This window comes from Aspergillus pseudotamarii (genome assembly GCF_009193445.1).
Source record: "Aspergillus pseudotamarii strain CBS 117625 unplaced genomic scaffold BDV38scaffold_31, whole genome shotgun sequence".
NCBI classification, from domain to species: domain Eukaryota; kingdom Fungi; phylum Ascomycota; class Eurotiomycetes; order Eurotiales; family Aspergillaceae; genus Aspergillus; species Aspergillus pseudotamarii.
Genome location: NW_022475045.1, coordinates 305,253 through 330,089, shown reverse-complemented (window position 1 = coordinate 330,089; position 24,837 = coordinate 305,253). Strand labels below are relative to the sequence as shown.

The 24,837-nt window shown below is 47.0% G+C and overlaps 8 protein-coding genes across 8 annotated transcripts; 2 read left to right on the top strand and 6 right to left on the bottom strand.

Moving 5' to 3' along the window:
• Window positions 1–1,763: 1,763 nt before the first annotated feature.
• On the bottom strand, window positions 1,764–5,704 carry nut1 (putative RNA polymerase II mediator complex subunit Nut1). Its single transcript, XM_032050902.1, has 6 exons — window positions 4,586–5,704; window positions 4,276–4,523; window positions 4,163–4,225; window positions 3,599–4,099; window positions 3,017–3,548; window positions 1,764–2,970 (listed from the first exon to the last, which is right to left on the bottom strand). Exons 1-6 carry the CDS (start codon window positions 5,199–5,201, stop codon window positions 1,889–1,891), a joined length of 3,042 nt encoding a protein of 1,013 aa, XP_031912988.1. The 5' UTR covers window positions 5,202–5,704; the 3' UTR covers window positions 1,764–1,888.
• Window positions 5,705–8,527: 2,823 nt separating this feature from the next.
• Window positions 8,528–9,732, bottom strand: BDV38DRAFT_106599 (uncharacterized protein). Its single transcript, XM_032050901.1, has one exon. It carries the CDS (start codon window positions 9,373–9,375, stop codon window positions 8,707–8,709), a length of 669 nt encoding a protein of 222 aa, XP_031912987.1. The 5' UTR covers window positions 9,376–9,732; the 3' UTR covers window positions 8,528–8,706.
• A 4,026-nt stretch (window positions 9,733–13,758) lies between these two features.
• On the bottom strand, window positions 13,759–14,662 carry BDV38DRAFT_106551 (uncharacterized protein). Its single transcript, XM_032050900.1, has 2 exons — window positions 14,247–14,662; window positions 13,759–14,155 (listed from the first exon to the last, which is right to left on the bottom strand). The coding sequence occupies exons 1-2, from the start codon at window positions 14,319–14,321 to the stop codon at window positions 13,811–13,813; spliced, it is 420 nt and encodes a 139-aa protein (XP_031912986.1). The 5' UTR covers window positions 14,322–14,662; the 3' UTR covers window positions 13,759–13,810.
• Window positions 14,663–15,878: 1,216 nt separating this feature from the next.
• BDV38DRAFT_248765 (alpha/beta hydrolase) lies at window positions 15,879–17,480 on the bottom strand. Its single transcript, XM_032054749.1, has 2 exons — window positions 16,289–17,480; window positions 15,879–16,210 (listed from the first exon to the last, which is right to left on the bottom strand). Exons 1-2 carry the CDS (start codon window positions 17,275–17,277, stop codon window positions 16,198–16,200), a joined length of 1,002 nt encoding a protein of 333 aa, XP_031912985.1. The 5' UTR covers window positions 17,278–17,480; the 3' UTR covers window positions 15,879–16,197.
• Window positions 17,481–17,530: 50 nt separating this feature from the next.
• On the top strand, window positions 17,531–19,403 carry BDV38DRAFT_248763 (uncharacterized protein). Its single transcript, XM_032054748.1, has one exon. It carries the CDS (start codon window positions 18,004–18,006, stop codon window positions 19,078–19,080), a length of 1,077 nt encoding a protein of 358 aa, XP_031912984.1. The 5' UTR covers window positions 17,531–18,003; the 3' UTR covers window positions 19,081–19,403.
• Window positions 19,404–20,290: 887 nt separating this feature from the next.
• Window positions 20,291–21,205, bottom strand: BDV38DRAFT_248758 (uncharacterized protein). Its single transcript, XM_032054747.1, has one exon. The coding sequence runs from the start codon at window positions 20,673–20,675 to the stop codon at window positions 20,376–20,378; it is 300 nt and encodes a 99-aa protein (XP_031912983.1). The 5' UTR covers window positions 20,676–21,205; the 3' UTR covers window positions 20,291–20,375.
• A 149-nt stretch (window positions 21,206–21,354) lies between these two features.
• On the top strand, window positions 21,355–22,957 carry BDV38DRAFT_293673 (glutamate dehydrogenase; the record flags this gene model as incomplete). Its single annotated transcript, XM_032062301.1, has 2 exons — window positions 21,355–21,400; window positions 21,479–22,957. The coding sequence occupies 2 exons, from the start codon at window positions 21,355–21,357 to the stop codon at window positions 22,807–22,809; spliced, it is 1,377 nt and encodes a 458-aa protein (XP_031912982.1). The 3' UTR covers window positions 22,810–22,957.
• A 589-nt stretch (window positions 22,958–23,546) lies between these two features.
• BDV38DRAFT_271771 (SNG1 family protein) lies at window positions 23,547–24,659 on the bottom strand (the record flags this gene model as incomplete). The annotated part of the gene is made up of 2 exons (XM_032057373.1): window positions 23,547–24,413; window positions 24,486–24,659. The coding sequence occupies 2 exons, from the start codon at window positions 24,657–24,659 to the stop codon at window positions 23,547–23,549; spliced, it is 1,041 nt and encodes a 346-aa protein (XP_031912981.1).
• Between the last annotated feature and the right edge of the window lie 178 nt (window positions 24,660–24,837).

The window sequence follows — 24,837 nt, the reverse complement described above, 5'->3', positions numbered from 1 at the left end:
AATAAAGAGAAGGCAAGACAATGACAAGGATGGTCTATAAACCGAGTGTAATTGTATAGGATATACGCAATCCTCTCTCGGAATCAACCTGCCCGAACGAGAACTCTTCACTTAGTATCCCATTGCCAGTCGTAACTGTGCAAGGGAAGCTGCATCCATCCCCAGATGTGCAAGCAGCGGTGTAACCGAGCAAACATGAACCATTCCGTTTGACTCGATGATTAGTAGTCTCTTGAAAGAGGATTATTATGCAGCATGACAGCTGTCAGCCGCAGATTCCTCGGCAGGGGCAAACAAGAAGACAGAAAACGGGTGTACCTAAACAGACGGCATGGATTCTGCAGACTTGCTCGTGGGAAAGGGAAAAAAAAAAAAAAAAAAAAGGAAAAAGAAGAATCTTGGGGTGCGATTTGCCAGGTCGCTCAACCAATAATGGTCAGAAAAAAATGGCTATGGCGCCCCTTCACGTGCGGTGTGATAAACGATGCAGATACTAAAATAAATGAGATGTGGTTATGCACCTCACTATCACACTCGGCACTTTTCTTTTCTTTTTTTCTTTCTCTCTTCTTTTTTTACCCTTGTACGTACTCTCCACCCTCCGCATCTGGTGGGAATATTCTTTCCCTGATGAAGGTAGCAGCGCGAAGAGAAGTACTATGCATCGGCTTTTCGTGGATAGCTACAGCATGCATTGCAGACATGCCCTCCTCCTGTAGCTGAAGACTCAATCTCGATCGATCAAATCGAGACTTATGCATCTCTTAATAACTCCAATTATGCTTATTGAAGTACTACTGCACTTCATTGAGACTCGCTCGCGGAACTATTGAATCGTTAGAGAAACACCACACAGTTCAGCTGGTGATGATATGCGTCACCACCCACAGATCCCGATGCAACAAACAGTTCCAGGGCATACCTCTGCAGGGTTTACGATCATTCAGACAAGGTCCAGAAACCAACGAGTCTCCTTGATCCCAAGCGACAAAAATATCCCACAAATCAACTCCTTCCCTGCCCTTCCGACCCTGTCGAGAGGCGGGGGTGTACAACTCCTAGGTAGCATTCTTCGGCCCCGATCGCGTCCAAGGGATTATTGACAGCTACGCGGAAGGATGAGAATTACTTGCAGACTCTGTATCTGCAATCATACTACTATGTGCTATTGGCATTGTGTGTTTTCGAGTGCCGACTCAGACACTGATAGAGCAATCTGTATACTATTGTGACGTATCCATTGAATCCGATGTCCAATCTATATAGATAAAATATATACATTTGCTCACCATACATAATTATGTCCACCACAACCCCATCTAGACACAAAGTTACACTCTGGAATAGGGAATGTATACGCCAAAATACTCTGCTTCACGAAACAGTAATCCAAAATTCCTCATATTCCAGTGATAGGCCTAGGTATATATCTCCATCTTTCTAGCCACCACAGTATACTAAGTAGTACTCTCGTTACCTTCCTACATGGTCAAAACCCGTCAAGTCTCTACACTTGTAATTTGATCGCAACCACCACGCTAAAACCAAAAATGAAACTCGCCGCGCCCGCCGACGTACCCGGCCAAAGTGTCCACAATGGCACCGGGCATAACTTTGATCAGGAGACTGCCAAGTCATCGCTTGGTAACGTTAATAAGGCCTAGATATCCCGTGTCGAACGGATAATATCTTATACGATGCCGTCGGAGCGCCGTCCTTCAAGACTATGATAAGTGGGATAGATACAGGGTCCAAATACCAAGCTCTGAGAGCCACAGGGTTATCTTTGATAGGATTAGAAGTTCGAGCGAATCTTTGTTGGGATATATGTATGAGGTGATGTTGTTATGAATACCAGTCCAAGTTTTAGAATCCAAGTATAGTCTGATCAGAACATGCCCTCCATGTCGAGATCGAGGAACTCTGGGTTCCCAACTGCCATGTCGGCTGCATTCAAGACATCGTCAATGCTCGTATCAAGCCCTCCACCCATCCCCTGTCCCATCCCGCTGTCTAGTCCGGCTGCGGCCGCAGCCGCGGCGTTGTCCAGCATGCGGTTCAGATTGGCGGCATCATCATCTCCGACGCCGTGTCCTGCGCCTGCTGGCTCGAGATCCATCTGGCCGTGATCTTCAACCCCTAATTGCATATTCTGGATGATATTGCTCATGTCCAGGTTGGGCATCTGCGACGTCGGTGTCATTAGGGCATTCACTCGACGGTACAGACGTACAATAACCTCGGCGCGCAATGGATCCTTTTCCGATAGCTTTGGTACGTTTTCATGCTGCAAATTGAGTGCATCGCGAAGAGTGAGTACCGGGCATCGCGGAAGAGGCTCCTTGTTGGGATCCACGGGATGGTAATTGCTCTGTTCTACGGCAAAAGACTCGGCTAATGGGGCGCAGATCACGGTCACTGCGATATCAAGGGCAAGGTCAGCATTGCCTGCTTCGGTCTGCATCTTTAACTCATCGACAATAGCGGTGAGTACGCGTGTAGACCCGAGCATTCGGATGCCGGCCACAAGCTGCCGATGCGTGTAGGAATGCGGTGCCATGCTTACACCGGGGCTTGTGCTCCAAAGTACAAGCCCTTGAAAGGTGCTTCGAATACTACCAAGTAAGCCCCCAGGTGAGTGAGTGGTCCAGCTGTCGAGCTCTGACCGGTGACAGCTACCTGTCCGCTGGAAGGACAGGCAGGGCTCAAGCACATCCAGAATAGGTTTAATATCCGCCCGGTTCGGATGGCGAGACCGAATATCCTTGAGTTGCTCATCCAGCGAGCGTGCAGTGATGTTCAATACCGTCTTGTGGATTTCTCTCGCATCTCCAGATATGGAGCTGGGATTGACTAGAGACTGCAAAGTCTTCAACGGAATTGTGGGGTCGCTCTCGGTCTCCCAGATATGGTTGCCCAGCCAGGTCAAAGCGACGACTAGAGACGGGAGCAGGAAAGGCTCAAGCAGATCTATGACTGTTAGTAGTGCCCCAGAGAGTATGGATAAAAGCCTTACATTCAAACCCTCCCTTCAGAGTGTCAAACTCCAATTTCCCCGCTTCACACGCTGTGAGGCTTTGGTTGAATAGGGTAGTCACAAGAAGATAGAACTCTTGCGGGCTGCAGGATGACATGGTCTCTTCACTGATTCCCTCAGCTATAAAGAGCGCCGTAATCCAAGCACCAAGGTTCTTATTTTGCTTCTCGCTCAGATCATCCAACTTTTGGCTGGAAGGTCCGCAATCTAGTAATTTTAAAATAAAAGAGTCGTTGCTCGTGATTCCGAGATCATAGGGCCGTAGGTCATATCGGTATTTGAAGGTTAGTACAAGTAGCAGAATGCTACCGAATTCATCGTAGACAGGCTGACTCTCTCCCTGGTCCTCGTCCCAGTGCCAGGAATCCAACAAAGTGCAAAGTGGTTGCAGTACCTGCTTTGCACTACGGAATAAGAGAATCACATCAAGAGCCTGAGGGCGCCTAGAAAGCGAATTGCAAATACTTTTTAAGGTCATTGTCTCTTTCTGATTGCAAAGGTTATGCATAACCTGCACTCGTGTTAACTATGTGTCCAGTAACTCTAGTGCAAGAAACATACCTCTGTGATGGCCGCGACAATAGCGCCCGCATTGCCTTCTGTGGATTCAAGTTCGCTGACCAATTGCTCTGCACGTTCCTGGTTGGTATTGATTTGCGACACGAGGTCGTCTTTGTTATACCCAACAGGGGGCGTTTGCATAGGATTTTCACCTAACAAGCGCTCAATGCTGGACTCAGGGATCAATTTATGTGAGGCACAGGCGAATAGGAATTCCGGTCGCACCTCGGACAGGACGGTACTGCCTTGCATTGCGAACATCTGAGAGAAAGATGGGAACGTATTTGGGTCCAGACGGCTCAGAGCGTGGCTGATGCACATTTCCATCGGCAGTGAGACCATTGATGCTGCCAACATGGCTGCGAAAAATGATGGAAGCTTGTTTACCAAGAATGAACGGAACAAGAACATTGTTCGACTAGATTCGTTGCGATACAAAGCGTTCGACAGAACATCAAATGTAGCAGTTATAACCTCTTCAACCAGCACGTCATAGTGTCCCTATTGATGTTAGATACATTGAACTAGAAAAAAGTCAAGGCAATAGCGCATTCCATCACTTACCCCATATCGATTAGTGAGATAGTTGAGTAACATGCTGTCGTCCACCAAAGGACGGCCCACAAGCTAGTGAGTCAGCATTGGAAGCAAACAATGATGCTTGTGATTGGAAATACCATTGCATTTATATATATGTAGAGACCAGCTCTCGAATTTATGACAGGCCCATCCATAACAGATGCCTCGAATTGAAGCGCATTCACATTCACATTGTCCATCATAGACTGCAATGACTTGTTTGGCGGCTCCCCATACAGATTGAATCCTTTCTGTAAGCTGTCCAATCTATTGCGAAGCGGAAGCGAAACTTCCATACAAAGCGGAAGATATGCTGAAAGAGCCTGTCCCAATTTGACCTTTAGCGCTACTAGACGTCAGCACATACGCTCACATGCACCTTGAACAACAAAAGAAGACTTGGGCTACCTTCGTGGGAGTCGCTAGAAAGGACCTCAATCCCCTTTCCAGTCCCGGACAGAGCTGTAAGGAGGATTCCTAGCGACTCGAACAACGACACCGCATCAGGGGAGCTCATCAACCCGCCTGTCTGTTGACTGGGGTCTATATGATGATTATGCCAGGCTACGACTGCCTGAATCCAGTCTATAATAGCTGAAAAAATGCCGACAGCTTCGGCAAGTGACTTTGGAGTGCTTCCAGTGGAGACGGAGAGCATAGCATCTTGTATAACTCTGATATCCGTCATCAAGGTATAGCACTTTAGAGCCTTCCTGTTCTGACCAGTTTCAGAGCCAGGAGACTGTGGCTTGTCATGTATAGATGAGTACTTCAAAAGTGAAGTCAGTATTGTAGAGATCTGGACCTTGCTCATTTTGCAGAGACAGTCTATGTAAAGGGGGAGAAGCGGATCCCATTTGATTCCGGTTGCCAGACGTATTTCCAGCAATACGTCAAGGAGAGTACGCTCGGCGATAGGGCATCTCCGAAATAGTATTTTCGATAGAGTTTTGAACTCGGTGGCATCTATCCGACGCATGAGACATTGATGGAGGAATGCCCCCCATTGTTCGGAGGACGTCATGTTCCCGATAATTTTTTGTCTTCCCTTGCAGACCTCAGGCGGATCATATCAGATACACAGAATCGCCTGTTTAATGAATATATCCACCTCCACAGTCCTGGTGCCAATGCTTAAGCATTTTGCTCAGGTCGCATACTGAAGCTTCAAGCATCAACAAAACACGAGCATTGTTTGGAGACGTCAAAGGCGTGAGCCACGTGATTTTATGTAATCAATCACATGACTACTTTCTTGTTACGGTAAAGCGCGCTGTAGAGACTTCAAACAGCCACAAGAATGATTTTAGACCCTTGATATCATACTGTCGAGTACAAGTCGGGCTCGCAAAGTATTTGCTCTATGGATCACCGCCTGGTGCAAGCATTGTCTCGCAGTAGTTGAAGCCCATCACCCCACAGTAGACAAAGCCAATTGCAGGTTTTTGCCTCTGCTGCCATTGTCTCCTGGCAATCTAGATTCTAGATAGGCCTATGGAGCACTAAGTTATTATTTTGGTACTATATCTCGGTAGTAAAAAAAACACAAAAAAAATTACATTGACACAACTTCAATACAGCCTTACGAAGCGAAAAACAAACCTCCACAAAGCATCCAACTTCACCATCGGAACCAATTCAGCGCCCCTCTTAGGTAAAGCAACATAGCCGATATCCGTTTCACCGGAACCCCACGTAGAGACCTCGCCTTAATGCCGAGATCGCACACCTGGTTCATACCAAAATCACAACAGCCGACTGAGAAATCGTTCAAACCATGGAAAAAACTACAACGGTTTGGCTCGAAAAAGTAATTGTCGGACGGTATACCGCTTGCTCCTCTTGGAGGAGCTGAAGAAGACAGTGGAACGTCCTAAAATAGCCATAACGAAGGAAAGCCCGGGTACGAAACTGCGGTCTTCAGAACTAAAAAAGGCAAGTAGATCTTGCTGTCCACAGTGTATCTGTCTCATTTCCTTGTCGATCTCTCCACCCGATAAACGAACGATCTTCAGGTTGTGGAACGTAATGAAAATTTCCTGTAGTTGCCGATAGGGGTTTGCGGTTTCGCAAGTGGGTGAATGTTTTGCAACGGAGGTACTGTAAAAGGGCTTCTTTTGGTAGCGAAATAGGGCCATTATCCTAAGGCAAAAACAAGGCCGATATGCCGAGGACTCTGTATCCAATTATGTCCGAATCGGCAATGTATGGATTATGCACTCCAGATGTCTCATGAACGGTTGGTGGTTTAAATTGGAGACAAGATTAGTATTCAAAGCAAAGTATAGTCCTAAGGTCGGTCGCCCAGAATATGTGTCAGGTATAGGCACCATGAATATAAGGGTATATCACGGGTATTACGTCGGGTTCTCGGACGATAAAAACACACTATGTATTTACCATACCCTCTAAAATAACGCTTAATGGTGCACCTGATTATCCTGCAGTAGCATATAAATTTCTCATGGCTTTATCTCACATATAAACCAAAACTTTAAGGTTCTTCGCGTATTACTGCCATGTTGGAATAAAGTAGACGTTGGGCCAACTGATAGATCAGTCAGTTGACGCGCAACGAAAATTAATTCTCCGAACCATGCGACTCATATGTAAGTATCTTATGTACTCCATAATTATGTACGGAGTATCCATCTCAGGGCTCCGTTTGTGGAGTGGTTACCTGTCGGAATTGATCAACGCTGGCCAATTAGGGCTAGGGGTAATCTGTAGTACTACTAGTACTATATCCAGAATAATACAGATCGCTCTGAACAAACTACGTTGAGTACTTGCAAGCCCCGACGTCGTATCCCGGGGCTACAGCATGCTTCACTTACAGTGGTCTGATACATAGCTAGAGGAGAAAAAGAGGAGTAGAAGGAAAAGGGGGCTCTAGTACGAATCAAACCAACTCGAGTAGAGTGAAGTTATCGGAGACTTGCCGTATGATCTGAATTATTGGTCGATCTAAGTAGGAGTGATCAAACACCCGTGACGAATCACAGCCCAGGACTGGCACTCATCAAAGCTAGTACCCGATACAGGTAGTGGTGCTAGTACGTAGGTAAAAGGTGTGTTCTATATATACTTAGTACTCCAGACTTTATGATGTAAAGAAGGATCTGGATCTTTGGAAAGCGATGCAAGGCCGGGTCCGAAAATATACCGCTCCCATAACGCAGGGAAGCCAACAACAGCTTAGGATTGCAAAGTCTGACTCGTTAGAATCGACCCAACGGGCCAGCTCAATTCACATCGAAAAGTCCTTGACTGACCATGTGGGTCAAGTGGGGAGGCACAGTCACTCCGTATTTGTAATCGGGACTTCATCATATCGAGTGACAAAGTCTCAAAAATTAAATAGCTTTGTCCAATGTACAGTATACGAGTACTAGGACTAACCATGTCGCACTGGAGAGAGTACACCCGAAGTGCCTCCTGAGATAGGGGTGCTAACTACTAGGCCCCTGAAAAAGGAAGCGATCCATAGCCGCATTAACGATCAAATCCCGGGTACCTGGAGATAGGCTCCCGACTAAGCTAGGCGTTTGGAATCCCTCCCGTGAGCCCCGACCACGAACGCTCAATGGCCCGTAGACTAATTGTTAGACTCCGCCATTCAGCCCGCCACAAACACATCCTGGTCACCGTCGAACTCTCCAGAAAACAGGGTCGAGAAAGATTGAGGTCTTTTTGATCTTTGAAAGGAATACCCGTGAGCCAGCAATTCAACCCTATGTCACATACACACATTTACACCCCCGAACGCAGTACGCGGGACTCGACCACATTGCATCCCATGTTTTCCAACCCTAATGATTATGTGAGCTTGAAACACGATCGAATTAATGTCTTCCCCACCAGAAACCAAGGAATTGAACAAGTCGGCGGAGTCTTAACCTGCCACTTATGGCCAGCACAAACTAGTGGGGCCTCATCAACAAACTTTAACCCACCGCCGTGTAGTTAATGGATGGTTAAGTTGTACACGGCCTTTCCCTTTTTGAGTTCTACCCAACTTCTTCTATCCAGGGGGACTTCCACTCGGTGCATTTCCCGCAACCAGTGCATGCCACATAATGGTCCAGGACCAGGTAGTCGGAATTCACCCCAAAGCGGAACGAGACCGTCCTAGCGGCGAGTCCACGTCCCCTGGCGTAATTCAGGGGCATTCGGACATTACCATTAGAATAGAAAAGTATCCCATTTCAGATAACGAAAGGATAAAGTGAAAAGAAAGCTCAAAACAATTAGAAGGTATTTGTATGCATATATAATTTTATTATTGCACTTCCTAGAACAGTACCATTCTGTTCCCGTGGCATTCAATGTCCCGGTCATCTCCTACATAGGAGGGCCACGAAGCCTATCGCTCTTCAAAGTTTATATGATCGTATGGTCGTCATCTCGTGATGTGAAGAATCGCTATATCGATGATTCCATAGAACTCCGTAGTATCGCTCTGCGCTGGATATCCAAAAAAGGGAAGGAAAGATAGATATGAATGAAGAAAAAGGGCTATATCAAAGTCAACCTCGCGAACTCCGGGGTCGCGACATTTGCGAGGAGGAGTCGCGAAGGATGTCAGGCGCCCGTGGTCCAACCATCCAATCTTCCATCGCAAGCCATTCACTCCAGCTCCTCTCGGCCGCTTCAATCTCTGAATCCAACGGTCCTTGCAAAGGACGCAAGAAAGGAATGGTCTCCAAAGGAGAGATATCGTAGTCTTTCTTCACACAAGCCCAGCCGCCACTCTTCGCAGCGAAAAGATAGTTACGACGCTCTTGTTCATGCAGAAATCCAATACCAGACCCCCAATCGTCGCCAAAGAATCCATGTAGTACACCCGGGAAATCCATCCCCGTCGCCACAAGACGACGAATATACGGGATCAAAGAGACAGACGGGGGAGGATTTGAATTGGAAATTGACGCAGGTGTGGTACTAGCCGTTGGCGTGTGATCGGTGGAAGAATTGAACACGGGGTGCGGTTGACGTTGAAAAGGGAGACGAATATTTAAGAATGTTGAAAGTGCCTGAACGGTGGTACTATGTTGTGCATGGTCGAGGAAGTAGCGCTGGCAATTCTGATAGTGGGGGTGCCATTGGAAGATATCGAAGCCATCACTATTCACCCCGGGGGAGGCTCCAGTAAGTCCAAACATCGCAGTTGGATCGAATTGCGGCGACGAGTTCATTTGGGTCCCGGACGAGCGACTCGACTGGTTTTCAGGGTTCCTGTTGGAAGCGCAAACTTAGCCCCTATCCTTTTTTCCCCTTAATTTCAAGATATCTTTCTTAGCCCCTCTAGCTTTTAGTGCGTGAGTGTGTGTGTGTGCCCGCGTGTGTTCGTACGTGGGGCGGGTCAAGACTTATGATATAAATGTGCAAGGGCCAATTTCCTCCGATAACAAGAGCAATTGAAGTTGACCAAGTGTGGGAACAGGCGAGAGGGAAATTACTTGTTTGAAAACACACTCCTGCCTCGACGAAGCAAGACAGACACCCTGCGTCGAGACGGGGACGGAGATGGAGAGGACTGGAACAGGTTTTTGATAGAAAACGCCAGTCCTCTTCCAGGATGAGCTTCGTTCATAGACATCTGCTAGACAACGTCCATCTACATACGCGCAAGCCAGACACGGCTCATGACAATGGAACAAACCGAGGAGGGGGAGGGGAGAAGTACAATGGGCAGACAACGGAGATATAGTTCTTTAGAGAAGGGCCCATTTGAGAAGAATATGAAACGGGACGTATGAGACATACATCAAATTTTTTTTTGAGAAAAAAGAAAAAGCTGAAGAAAGGCAAGAGAAAAGGGGAGACAAAAAACGGCCGGGAGGGTAAGAAAAAAGAGACAGCCTGCGGAGCTGGACTGAAGTGGATTTGTAGTATATTATTTCGGTGCGACTAACAAGAACGGGTCTGCCCGATGGAGTAACTCTTGGGAGACGTTGGCAGGTCCGTAGAAGAAATTGGAGAGTTTGGAAACGGTTGGCAGGCTATAGATTGGGAACGAATAAAAATATAAATAAAATTTCTGGATCTTGGGGTTTTTATTTGTGGTTTTTTAATAGCCAATAGTGCTAATTGTGCAGTAATAAAGTAACTGCCAATAATCATCATCCCACCAGATCTGGTCTGTCCGGGACATTTTCCGTCGGTTGGGGTACCTTATTTAGTTCGAGGGTTAAATTATTATCATTATAATCAATAGGTTAACGATGCAATGTAATCAATAATGAAAGCGAATAGAAACTTTTTCTTTTTCAATTTTATTCTTTCACTTGAAAATTTCTCTCAAGAAACTATTAGACAATATTGGAAAAGAAACAAAAAAAAAAAAAGAAAAGGGGGAAAGAGATTGGGAAATAGAATTGAAAAATACACCTGGTAAGAAACGAAAAAGCAAAATAAGAACGCAAAAATGAAAATAGGCTACAATACAGATCGATGCAGGAAAGGGAGGGTACTTACCCCGTCCCTTAGCGGATGGCGAAAAAGAAGAAAAAAGAAAAAAAGAAAAAAGCCATGGTCATCGCGTGTCCTCTTCTTGGGTAGTGGATCCGGGAAAATGGATGATAGGGCCATACGCCTAGATTCGAGATATCCGTGCAGCTGCATACTTCCCATACTTAGAGAGTTGTGGCTTAGAGCTGGATTAGGAAAGAAATCTATATTGTTTGTCCTGAACTTTTCTTTGATCCCCGTAACGATCTTATGATTCGAGATTTAAATTACATGAACTAAATGGACAATATCACTTTCTATGTATGTTTATTTTCATTTTTCATCTTACGTAGTCTAGTTTAGTTTAAACTGCAGATCGGTCTGACGCTTTACGAGAATTAAAAGCGGATTTACGGAGTCAACCTTTAACGTCAATAGGAAGAACGGAAAAAAAAAAAAAGAGGGGACGGACTTCCCATCAAGTCTGAGATCCACGATCGTCGAATCAGATCCACTCCAGACTAACTGCAGAAATCTTTCATCCCTAGTAGTTGAACCCATCCTGTACCATGGTTGCAATTTACATCAATAATTGTCTCCTCGCGACTGTGACAATACGGTGACATACCTCCTACTCTTCCTAGTACCTCGCACCACCCTGGTCTACTAGTAGTTGAGGTCAATGCTTTGTACTTATTTATATAGACCAATGTTGTGTAACAGCCACTTTATAGTTTATGCTTAGCAACAGAGCTATGGGGTTGTACAGGATATGGTACAGGGTCTACATACAACGACCATCAGACCCTGCCTTAGGATCGTCTTCCGTGTATGGATGTATATACTGTACAGGTCCTCTCGTATAAAACTTGTAAAGGGAAAAGAGATAGCCGTTACGAACCAATGCTCTTTCTTTTTCATTGCTAGTTTACTTTAGGGTTGTCTCACAGTATTCCGGGCTGTACCTGGGTAATTATCTCTAAATTTCCCTAGGGATAGGCTTGTAGTTGGGCAGGATCTTAATTCAACTGGTGACACTCGCATATGCATCTATACGTCTACTCCTCTGTCCTCAGGGTTCAGGTGACGCTAGACAGCTACGGCAATATAGCAGTTTTGGGTATGCTGGTGATAGCTTAGGTAGTGTAAGCTATTACTCAGTTTACTCACAATCAATATGCAAAGTCGAAATATCACAAGTAGACTCAGTAGCAACCCTGACTTCACTGAATCTTACGTTATGCACTGTAGACATGTATGTACGAAATAAAGTCATATATTAGGTAGTTCCTAGGCACGTTCTATGGATACGTACTTAGTCGGTATTGTAATGTAACGTAAGGGAAGAAACCTTTAGTAATTGTCCCATCATTCAGCCGCAAGTTTCCCGACACCAAAATGCTTATGATAATAGGTAAGAAGCTGAAATTAGGTCGAAAAGGGCTTCTTTGTCTCGTTCTTAATTTTTTTTATTAAACTCAGTTCTTATTCAAAACTTTGCATATGATATTGGCTGAACGGCTGGGGTCCAGGGGATTTGCCACATCGTTGATGCAGACAGGAGATTTTGGGCCTTAGTCAGATCTACAACCTGCAACATCAGGTATCTACTGCATTAGTACTAGTATGCAAATGCTGTAGCTGGATAGCATGGATGGAGTCAGAGCTGATATCTAGCTAATTTCACCACCCAGTCATTACTATCTCCTGCCCAGTCATCGCAGATCACGCAAGCAGATACATCCCTAGAAAAAGCAATGGTGACCCAGAAAAACAAGGGTTCGCTCCAGACATTCCACTCGAGCCAGAAGCTGACGTGAATTAGCACCATCACTGCATAACCATGCATTGTATACATCCAGTGATGTTGTAGAGAATGGAAGGATGAGCGGTGAGCAGCAACAAGCGAGTTTCCACTACTGTGACGTGCTGTTGAGACGGCATATTTTTGACGCAAATAGGGTATACATCACCCCTGGCAGAATCTGATAGATACAATGGTGGTTGTGGAATGTGATGCAGGCATAATTGATGTATCCCGCCCGTGTTCTGCACCCTCGGCCATGGCCCCTTAGGTTGATCTTCGTCGGGACTGTTGTGTCTTGATATTAATGGACGATTCGACTGACAACAATTTCCCAACAACATCTTCGAGACCAAATATCATGAGTGGTTGAGGTCTATAGTTTAACTTACGTTGATGCAGTGGCTATACTGCATAGCGGTGTGCTGTAGTATGCGAGATCACCGTTAGCTGTGCCAGTTCCTCACTAGAGTGAAGTCGACTGTCTCCAATTTTTTTAATTTATTTTTTTTTTTAAAAAAAAAATCTCGCTCTTTATTCTGTTTCTAACCACATTCTCACAAAGAATGAATTCGTTGATCTATCTGGAGAAAGGATCTCAGCACAAGGTTACCAGGTCAAGTATAAGACCAATGGACCAGTGCTTCGCGCTATAAACGCCAAGTCCTACAGCCCCATCATATGCAGGATAAGAGCGGCACATCTTAATGACTTAACGCCGAGGGGTGATCCCGAAGGCATTTCCAGGAATTCACTCACATAAGGTGCAAATGCACGTTTACGAGACCCATGCGTACTACTCCTTCTAGCTTAATTGGCGGACTGACAGTCGTAAGGGGTACTGGGTGAAGTTCGCCACACTACTAGTACAGACGGGACTATTCTCCTTTGAAGGTGAGGGATAAGGCGGCCTCTGATTATAGGTTGTTCAACTAGGTAGACACCATATCGATTTCGATAGATAGATTGAGCTATGTCTAAGTTATTGTCTGTTAATTGCAAAATTACATGCTGATACATACAAAGACTATCTGTATACTAGTATACATACACACCTCCTATAGGCCAGCGGGCCAATCGATAAAGTTGATGCCTAACTATGAAGACATCACAAGGTATTGTGCGATTAAGCAAGGTGCTAGTTCTAAACTATGTGAGCACTCAATATTGAGTCGGTATAAAGGCACCCTCCTTGTGTCCAATCTTCGGATGTCGCGGAAGCCACAGCGATCTGCGCTCAGCCTCACAGATTTTGCCACTGTGGCGTGGTAGATGTACGTACAGCATATACGTGAGAGTGTGCATCGAGCATGCTCCCCCCCCCGGCCCAGCCACCATTGCCACTAGAGTGCATTAGCCACAATTTGCCACAGAGCCTATTTTGGTAAATAACAAACAGTTTGTAGGTCAATGCTTGCTCCCTTTGTTGTCTCCTTGTCTCGGACGGACCGCTCCAGTATTCCTTTCAGAATGCAAATGCCTCGCATCTTTTTTCCTGGATAGTAAAGACTGTGAGCATCTTCAGGCGGTGAAACAATTTCTGACGCAGAATCCTGCTTTGCTTTGTCCAAAGAACATACGGTTGCCGAATCAATATACCAGTCGACTTTCTCGTCTTGAGCTGTGGGGTAGCTCCAATGACGTCTTATCTTCTCACCCGAACATGGCTCCACTGTTAATGCAGGGACCTCAATTAGGAACAAGTACAGTGCAAGCGGAGCCTTATGAGAATGTCAGTGAATAACTGTGGTAAGGGTTGCGGTTGGGTATCAGGAGTCCAAGATCCTATACGGAACTCAAAGCAAGGAATACCAAATGAGTGAGCACTAAGTAAAGCCCAAGTGGAGAACTCGGGATGCGCTTAACATTATCCGGATGATTGGGCATATGGCTTATTCCAAAATGGCCATGAGGTCTTACTTCCTGGCCGAATCCAGCCGGTATAGGGCAAGGAATAGGAGGTGTCAACTCAATAGTCCATATATAATCATCTCTTTTAGGTCACACACACATCCCCACGACGGTATCATGTCCTTGCAATGGGGAATGTTTCTCGTTCTTTTCCTTGAATTATAGTTATGTCAAAGACAGTGTGGATACAATTTTAGTGCTCCATAGACTAGCCAGCATTGGCAAGGCTATCATTAGTTTACTCCGTAGTTTGAATCCCGGCCTCGGCCTTTGAAGAACAGTTCCCTTCCCGGGGCTCTCTCCCTTTCCATTTTCTTTGCTTTCCTTTTTCTATCCTTTCCTTTTCCTTTGTTTTTTTCTTGTTTTTTTCACGGAAAAATTGTGCTAACCATGTGTTTGGGCGACGTGTGTTTCTTCTGAAACACTGTGAAGAGGGCGACGGCACGTTACTTGACCTACTAACTTATATCGTCATTGACCCTACTAGTACTAGGCCCTGACGATCGTTGATTCTTTCTCATCCTCTTGCTGCATCTCTGTTGTTCTCAGCGGAGGACTGATCAAAATCAACAACAATAAAACTCGTAATTCTCACCTTTATTTAGAGCCGAGGACATGGATTCCTGGTAGATCGTATCGACAGCGAGCGGTTTAAGCCATGGCCCCGAGAATATTTCCGTGCCAGGAGGTCATTCGAAGACCCACTCTCTTTGAGATCCTTGGCCACCAAAACCTACTACGTAGTATTTATCCAGACCATGTGGAAATCTGCAGATCAGTGATGGTGATCTTGTTCACATATCTTGGCGTCGAATGTCTCTCATACTAGTATCCAATTGTAGCCACACAGCCCAACTATTCCTTCAAAAGAAATGTCAGAAAAAAGTATAACCCAGTATGAATATCAACTCCGAGAGACTAGTGACAATCCCACCCCCACTTCAACCTGTTTTTCATTTCATTTCTTTTTTCCTTTTCCTTTCTCATTATGGAGAAGAATTACCTATCATTGTGCCCTTCCCCACCACCAAATAAAGCATCAAGATGGGTGCCTAAACTCGACAGCCTCACTGATCAGTCCTCAGGCCGATCCTCCCTTCGGCCGAAAGTGCGCCACATGACAATAGTCCCACCAAGGTTATAGAACCCCCAAAGTTTGATTTTAACTGACGATACCTTCAAATGGCTCGCCGCTTGCATACGGGTAGCGTCGCGGGTCTCTGTGATGGCCCTAACGCAATATGCAAGGGCTATCACTGCGCGCTGAAACCTATGGGGAATTCTGTAGGCATTCAATCAATCAGAACCCATGGATTCTGCCAATTTTTGAGCTTCAGAATCAAGGTCTACTACCCCTTTGGTGCGGCAAATCCAATACGGATACGACACATCCATGTCATCGCGATGGGACTGTCGAGAGTGCGGGAGAGAGTCTGGGGCATGCTGAAGCTAGGGATCTGCTGTTACCAGGACTGTACAGGTATGCTGTTGGTGGATTTTTCTCGTATATAATCTTCCTCATTAAAACGTGTTCAGCTTTAATGCATCGTTACTTTACCATGTCCGTAATCATTACCTTAGGCATTCAAAGGTTCCAAGGGGATATGCCTTATTTTTCTCCCTAAAACACTTACAATGCCCTTGCACCAGCCGGGGGGGGGTATGTCGTTGAGGGTTTAAGGCACACCCGTCATCCCAAATGGTGCTTTCGCCTAAGACATGCTTTACTCGATCATCGCCGTCCTAATCTGCAGCAACACTAGAGGTATGGTAGCCGATGCATTGTGATCACTGATCAGGACTCCAAATCACCTCTATGTTGATTTCGGTGTGCTTCTTGAATGTCTGAGCTTCAAAAGAGAATGGTACATGGTTTCTCTCTGGCGTCACCTATTTCATGTTATCAATTGTATTGCGATGCAGTCTAACCTTTGTATTTTTAGTTAACTACATACAAGCTAATTGAACCATATTCATCATTAACACGTGTAATCCATCTCAGTTGGTAAGTATATTGAAGGTTCTTTCCAAAGAAATCAACCAGCTTAGGACCAGACTCATTCAGATCATCATAGATGTCGAAATGGTTCTTGCCCTTCACAACGAACAATTCCTTGGGCTCCTTCGCAATCTCCACTGCCGTCTTACTGTAGTGAAGCGTCTGCGCCTCACTACCAGCGATCATCAATAGCGGTCTAGGCGAGATGATGTGCTGGAAGTTGAATGAGTCATAGGGAATCATAAGATCGTAGCTGACGGGAGGCACTTTCTGATTCGAGCGCTCATGCTTCCCCCTGTCCGTTCCATAGTACGCAGCAGCGTCCTTGAAGAATGGATCCGCATCGTCCGGCACATTCGTCGCATCGAACATGGCGGGAGCCTCGCTAGGAGCACCATTAGCGACGTTGGTCCGCCACTGGCCGGCATACTGAAGGGCACCGGCGATAGCCTCGGCATTCTCCTTGTTGTGTTCATGGACGCCTCCGTTGCGTGTCATGCGACCGACGCAAGCAGCGCTAACGGTGGCCAGGGCACGGATGCGAGAGTCAGACTGAGCGGCGTACGAAGTGTAGCCGCCCGAGGCGCAGATGCCCAACACTCCGATCCGTGACGCGTTCACCTGATCCTTCAGTGTTGTCAGGTAGCTGACGGCTGCCTTGATGTCTTCGACGCGCTGGTGGGGATCTTCGAGGCCGCGAGGCTCGCCGGTGCTTTCACCTTGGTAGCCGGCGTCGAAGGTGAGGGCGTAGAAGCCGGCCTTAGCCAGGGCTTTGGCGTAGTCGGTTGAGGTTTGCTCTTTCACACCGGTCATCGGGTGGCTGACTACTACGGCGGCACCTTTGCGGTCTGGGGAACCGTCTACTGGTGCGTAGAGTTCACCACAAATCTTCAGGTGGAAGGATGGGAAAAGGACCTCCGTTGGGGATGACATGGTGTCGGGAGATCGGTGATTGAAATCGGATAGACTTGATCTGGAACTAGTCTCCGGGAAAGAAGTTCAGGTTGAAATGGGATCTGTAATGATAAAGCTGCTGTTGAAGGCGAGTCCCTTCGTACATTGTGTATATATACCTTCGTTCAGGTCGAACCACATGAACGATGAAACCTAACAGCTATAATCATGACGTATCCAAAGTCTTGGAATATTTCGGCGGAACTTAAACTATTTCGGGCGACGGAATTATTCTCAGGGGTTGCTGGCCCTTGTCATTGGCTCGTTTGGCCTCAGGAATACGGTAAACCCCCGTTATAAGCAATCAATTTAGCGAGCGACTCAAATTGCCTGTCTTCGGCCGAAATTTTGAGATGATCGGCATGCCGTCGGCCGAAGGAATTAGAGGCTGTGATTATCTCCTGATGAGGAATTACACACTCTCCGGAGTTTGAGCGGACATAGAGTATGTTCAAAGTGGTTACTAGGAGAGGGCATTATGGAGTTAAGGATTCATAATCAGATGATGTTTTTTGCTGACGGACTACTTATAGGTGTATAAGCTGTATTCCCGAGAGCTCCACATTTGGCAGAGTAACCATCGGCTTTATCGGAAATACTTGTGAATAAGGGATGATAGAATTTTAGTCAGTATAACTTGAGTCTTAGTGAATGGTCTAGAAGAAAAGCATCGCCATATAAATTTAGCTGGTGTTGCTAGGATATATGGCCAATTCACCTTCTGCGAGTTTAAACAACCTAGCAAACACTTGGACTCAATTCCAGAATATATATTCGACAATGTCCTCTACAGAATCAAGATATGCCAAAGCTCACGAGTCCCTCGGAGGACCTGGTGATGCACGACCTACCGCATTACAAATTGTCCAGGACGAGAACCGAGTAAATGATCTCACCGACAAGGTGGTCATGATCACAGGCTGTTCATCCGGGCTCGGTATCGAGACCGCCAAGGCCCTCTTCCACACGGGAGCAACATTATACCTGACAGCCCGGGACCTAGGAAAGGCCAAGACCGCATTGGGCAACATCGTCGATAGTCCGCGAGTCCATCTTCTCCACTTAGATTTAAATTCCTTGGCAACCGTCCGCGCATGCGCGGAAGAATTCAAATCTAAAGAGAGTACTCTGAACATTCTGATTGAAAATGCCGGCGTGATGGCATGCCCCGAAGGTCGGACAGCCGATGGGTTCGAAATGCAGTTTGGCACAAATCATCTGGCTCATTTCCTGCTCTTCTACCTGCTCAATCCGCTGTTGCTCTCTTCCTCAACCTCTAGTTTCCAGTCCCGAGTGGTCGTGGTAGCTTCCAGCGCCCACAGGGTTTCATCGGTTCATTTCGATAACATCACTTTGGAAGGTGAATATGAACCGTGGAAAGCTTATGGTCAAAGCAAGACAGCAAATATCTGGATGGCTAATGAGATCGAGAGACGCTATGGCTCAAAGGGTCTTCATGCCTTTAGTCTGCACCCTGGTGCGATCGCCACTGAGCTCCTTCGCCATGTTTCGGATGAACAGAAATCCGCGTGGGATGCTGATGACTGGCTCAAGAAGTACTGGAAGAGTCCTGAACAGGGAGCCGCGACCAGCGTCTGGGGTGCCGTGGCGAGGGAGCTGGAAGATACCGGAGGAAAATACCTGGATAATTGTCAAATCGCATCACCTGCTGACCCGACCAAGCGACATGGGCCAGGCTATGCTACGTGGGCGTACAACCCGGATGGTGAAGCAAAACTTTGGGCGAAAACTTTGGAATTACTTAAGTTAAAGGACGAGTAAGCTTGCGCTGTTATCCATTCGACCGATTCTCCCTTTTTGTACAGAATATTTTGCGATATAGGTAGGTAGTCACTAGGATATTAACGAACGAATTTGTGTTTAAAGAGAAAATAAAGGCTTCACACCGAAATTCTGGTAACAAGCAATGTGAAAGCGACCAATAAAAAATGTCCGACAGCGTAGTGAGGCGATTTGTATCACTGTGCTGAAATGGTCACACATAAATTCTTCTTGGCTGTGTATAAGTCATCAAATGCATACGTAGTGTCGTTAACAACAGGACAGATATCAATGAGGGGGAAGGGGGTGGAAAAGGACGCCGTTATCGGAGCGGTTATCAGAGTGGTTATCAGACCTTATTTATGACGGATAGACTTCGCATAATCATCTATTGCTGGCAAATCTATTCGTGGATTCAGCATTCCTGATCGCTCCCCAAACCATAATTGAGATGCATTAGCCGAGAGCTTGGCTGACGATCTTCCACTAAGAGGGCAGGTGTGGGTACACAGCCTCGTTTGACTCGGTTTGAGACTTTGAGTCGGCCCCGGGGTTGAATGTATGTACGACGCGCTAGTGTCTTATCAAGCCTGGGGTGGACATGAGGTAATGATATTACTGAATATGATATGCGAGGGAGACGTATACTCAACGACTCATGAATCATCGAGTCAGAACGGGCTCGGGTTCACCCCGCCAATTACTCCGCATTAGACCTAAACACGATGCTCTCTGCATCTAAAGACTTTTTTGATGTACAGATGGTTGTCTCGGACAAAGAACAGGGAAATGTCAACATGTTGTTCGAACTGAGCCTTCAATCGAGTCCATTCTATACAGAGTGTAGCTTGTGGGCAGAATCATACCCAGATACTGCACCGTAGTTCTCATATAAACGATGCGCTTCCAGTATATCCTGGCCCAACCCTTTAATTAACAATAAAAAATTGATTTGGCTAACTCGCAAAGTGGCCTTCTATTTGAATCGGCCGACGTTGTAACCTTGAAGTTGTATTGGTCCAACCCGACTCGGATTTCCGTATCCGGTATGGAGGCGGAGGGCCGCGCTCCGTGCCGAGAGAAGTGCAGTCGGCCAAAGCAGGACACTTGTTAAGTTAACAACAACAACACAACAACCCGCTTTCAAATTATTCCGTAGACAGATAATCTCCCTTTGCCGTGAGTAAACCCCGTCTTTGTTGGACAGGATCGGGGGGTCGCATGACCCTCACCCCACGTTAAACTAAATTGGAGCGTACGGTGTAGCACGTCCCGCCTTTAGCGAGAGGAAATACTTATTCATCCTTTTTTCGGAGGAATCCTTTTAACATATTAGAGAGGAGGGATCGGTTTGTAGTCCATGCACCCCCCGACCGATTGGTCTGAGCGTTGAGGGGGGAGGAAGTGAATGTGGTCAGATACTGCAACCGGTTAGTATTCACTGATAAGGTAGTGAGTAAAATGATCAGATAAGAGATTCGATGGAGGAGCCTGTGGGGCCTCAGGGACACCGGTCGAATGAGGATTAGCGGGACACACGTGAGCCGGCACTTTGGATCGGGACTGGAGGATTCGCCGGTCTTGGCAATGAACATAACAGTAATCCGTACAATGTACCCAATTGAGATTCAACCATAAGGACTCCAGGTGTTAACGGTCCTAGGGGATAGAAAGAGACATACTCTGCGTATGCTACATGGTATTGATGCCCGACTCTTCTCCCGATATCGTTCCATAAAAGAATCATCTAAGAAATTTCGATCCACGAGGATTTCCCGGAACCAAAAGCGGACTGGCGGGGGGCGGGTTTCCGCCGATAGATAACGGGCAGATTGTGATGACCTTAAAGTATCGAATAACACACCCGAAGTTCGGACGTTAACCAGCGCCGTGGTGCCGGCCTTCCGCTTAGCCGCCTAGTCCCCTACCTTAATTCATTCAACGAATCATCGACTCGAATGGCCCACCTCCACTCCTACTGTCCTCCCCCGTCGGCCATTCCCACCCTCTTTCTCGTCCGACTCCGGCTCAGTGCTCGCCGCCCTCCGCTGACATTTGCCCGGACATAAATTCCCTTCATCTCTCGCCTCAATCTCTTCTTTTTTTCTTCTTCACTGCTACAGACATCTCTCTCTCTCTCTTATCCTTTAAATATCCTTAACTCGTCTTGACTCCGGTCAATTGACACTTTGCCACCGGCTTCTTATCGATATCTGATAAGCCCCTCACTTTCACCTTCACACATTTTCTCAAAAGAGACAAAGCAAATTCAAGATGTCCAACCTTCCCATTGAGCCCGAGTTCGAGCAGGCCTACAAGGGTATGTATTCTTGAAAACTATCATTCGTTGATCTATTGATAGATCTTTGTCGGATTGTGTCTAACAAAAAATTTCCAGAGCTTGCCTCTACCCTGGAGAACTCCACTCTCTTCCAGAAGAACCCTGAGTACCGCAAGGCTCTCGCCGTTGTCTCCGTCCCCGAGCGTGTCATTCAGTTCCGTGTCGTCTGGGAGGATGACAACCACCAGGTCCAGGTGAACCGTGGTTTCCGTGTCCAGTTCAACTCCGCTCTCGGTCCCTACAAGGGTGGTCTTCGTTTCCACCCCTCCGTCAACCTTTCTATCCTTAAGTTCTTGGGTTTCGAGCAGATCTTCAAGAATGCCCTGACCGGCCTGAATATGGGTGGTGGTAAGGGTGGTTCCGACTTCGACCCCAAGGGCAAGTCTGACAACGAAATTCGCCGCTTCTGTGTTTCCTTCATGACCGAGCTCTGCAAGCACATCGGTGCCGACACCGACGTCCCCGCTGGTGACATCGGTGTCACCGGCCGTGAGGTCGGTTTCCTCTTCGGCCAGTACCGCAAGATCCGCAACCAGTGGGAGGGTGTTCTCACCGGTAAGGGTGGCAGCTGGGGTGGTTCTCTGATCCGTCCCGAGGCCACTGGCTACGGTGTTGTCTACTACGTTGAGCACATGATCAAGCACGCTACCGACGGCAAGGAGTCTTTCACTGGCAAGCGCGTCGCCATCTCTGGTTCCGGTAACGTCGCCCAGTACGCCGCTCTTAAGGTTATCGAGCTCGGCGGTTCCGTTGTCTCCCTCTCCGACAGCAAGGGTTCCCTGATCGTCAATGGTGAGGGCAGCTTTACCCCTGAGGAGATCAACACCATCGCCCAGATCAAGGTCGACCGCAAGCAGATCTCTGAGATTGCCAACACTGAGGCCTTCGCCACCAAGTTCAAATACATCCCCGGTGCCCGTCCCTGGACCCACGTCGGCAAGGTCGACGTCGCTCTTCCCTCCGCTACCCAGAACGAAGTCTCCGGCGAGGAAGCCCAGGCCCTCATCGACGCTGGCTGCAAGTTCATCGCCGAAGGTTCCAACATGGGCTCCACCCAGGATGCCATCGACATCTTCGAGGCCCACCGTGAGGCCAACAAGGGTGCTGCCGCCATCTGGTACGCCCCTGGTAAGGCCGCCAACGCCGGTGGTGTCGCCGTCTCCGGTCTCGAGATGGCCCAGAACTCTGCTCGCATCAACTGGACCTCCGAGGAGGTCGATGCTCGCCTCAAGGGTATCATGGAGGACTGCTTCAAGAACGGTCTCGAGACTGCTATCGAGTACGCTACTCCTTCTGAGGGCGTCCTTCCTTCCCTCGTCACCGGTAGCAACATTGCTGGTTTCACCAAGGTTGCTGCTGCCATGAAGGACCAGGGTGACTGGTGGTAAACATTCTGCGAATGTTTTTCCTAAGTCAGCTTCTTTGATTCACGCTCCCATTGATACCTCTTGTTTACGATGATGATCCTTTTTTGGTCCTTTTGCCTGTTTAAGCGCGGTTGGTTGATAGAGGCGCCGGTGTTCTTGCCTTTTTTAATCTCTTATGATTTTAGGCATGGTCTGATGCCTTGCACATAATCATGATTTACGAATAAAATATTATTAAAATCAAAATTTGTCCTTCGAGTTCTCGTATGAAGGTATCCAGATTGCTTAGTAGTCCCCTATAAAGCAGTGTGACTGGAGATGGTGAAACCGTACACCTACTCTTGTATAAAGGAATCTTTCATTAACCGAAGCACCTTCGATTTACTCCACACTTCCAAATCTCAACCAAACAGGATTAGAAGTCTTATTGATGTATGTATGAGTATTGTATATATATATAGGACAACGCATTCTGTACATTAAGCTAGCAAATGCACAACATTCGATTAGGGCAACTAGGGTGCATCTGTATCCGTCCTAAACTGAACACAAACAAAGGCATACCTACATAGCTTTTCTATAACAATGGATTGGAACGGGGGAATGACAACAAGAGAAGAATAAAGGGAAAACAGAACGACCATCAATCAGGCCATATCCTCCTTCACTGTTTGACTCATCGCCTGGACAGGGGTTGCTGGCTTGGTGCGCTTTCTCATTCCAAGAAAAGAAAGGCCGAGAGCAACAACCCACTCAGATCATAGAATGGGGAGGGCTCGGTACAAGTGCGGGTTACAGTCGTCGGTCCAAATCTGAAGCAGGATCTCATAGAGCTCGTGGGCAGGAAAAACATAGCCCAAGCGGTAGAACCCTGGGGAGAGCTCAAAAGGGCTGATACTACTTGAGACATTGAGGATGATCCAGGTTAACATGAAGAAAGACATGAACTGCACCGGAATGAATACGGTGGCGGCGTCGATGATCAGGAAGTTCAGGTGCATGACCAGCCAAATTGCCATCCATGTCAAGCCAATTTGATCGGACGTGGCGTTCCAATCCTCCCGGAATCCCCAGATGTAGCCACTCATACAGATGGAGGCGATGAAGGTATAGCAAATGGAGATAATCAGCCGGAGGGCGATATTCTGCTTTAGCGAGAGGCTGGAGAAGACCTTAAACTGCGCGGAGATACTGTTGAGCGCCATGAGAAAAAAGAATTGTTGCAGGATGGGCACGACCATAGAAACAATATTATAGTAGAATCGGACTCCTTGAACCATAGGCTGGAGATCAATTGAAGAGCTTGAGATAGGGTCAAGCACAGTTTTGGCGATGTTTGGGTCGGAAACGTTGTTGGTTGATAATATCGTAGTCCCATTCATTTGATCATAAACGCCGGCGGTGCCCTGGACGAGCTGAACCAGCATCGAATACACGCTTTGGGCACAGGCGGAGTATTTAGCCCCATTCCAGATATAAGTTAGGGCCTGAGAGTTATTGTACACCCTAGCGGCTTCTGAGGAAGACATTGCCGTGGCTAGGCGGGAGGAAGCATTTGCTTTGGAATATATGGCACCCCAGTAATGACCTTTGCAAACGGCATTTCGCACATCCTGCTCCGTCGGCTATTCGGATATGGGATGTCGCTGGATGGTTGGAAATAATGGGCCTTTCATTTGGTCGTACGCTGTCATGACGGACTGGTCAATCACGTCCTGATCATAATCCACAAACAAAAGCTTCATAGTACTAAATCGAATCGAGTCATGATAGGCAGTACCATACAGATAGCACATGCTCGCGAGAAACAGCAGCTGGAGAGAAATAAACGCTCCTCCAAGCGCACCGAGAAATGGTTTTGGCAGCTGCATGTCGCTAGCTGAAGGATTGGGATGTTGCCAGGATGGTTGATGACGGTTTCGGTTTTTCAGTCCAGCAGAAGCGAGAGTTCTTGGGAAAGTTACAATTGACGTCTTAAGGTACAATGAGATTGATATCAGAGAAGAAAAACGAAAGGAGAATACCGAGTAGGACCAGGGGAATCCATAG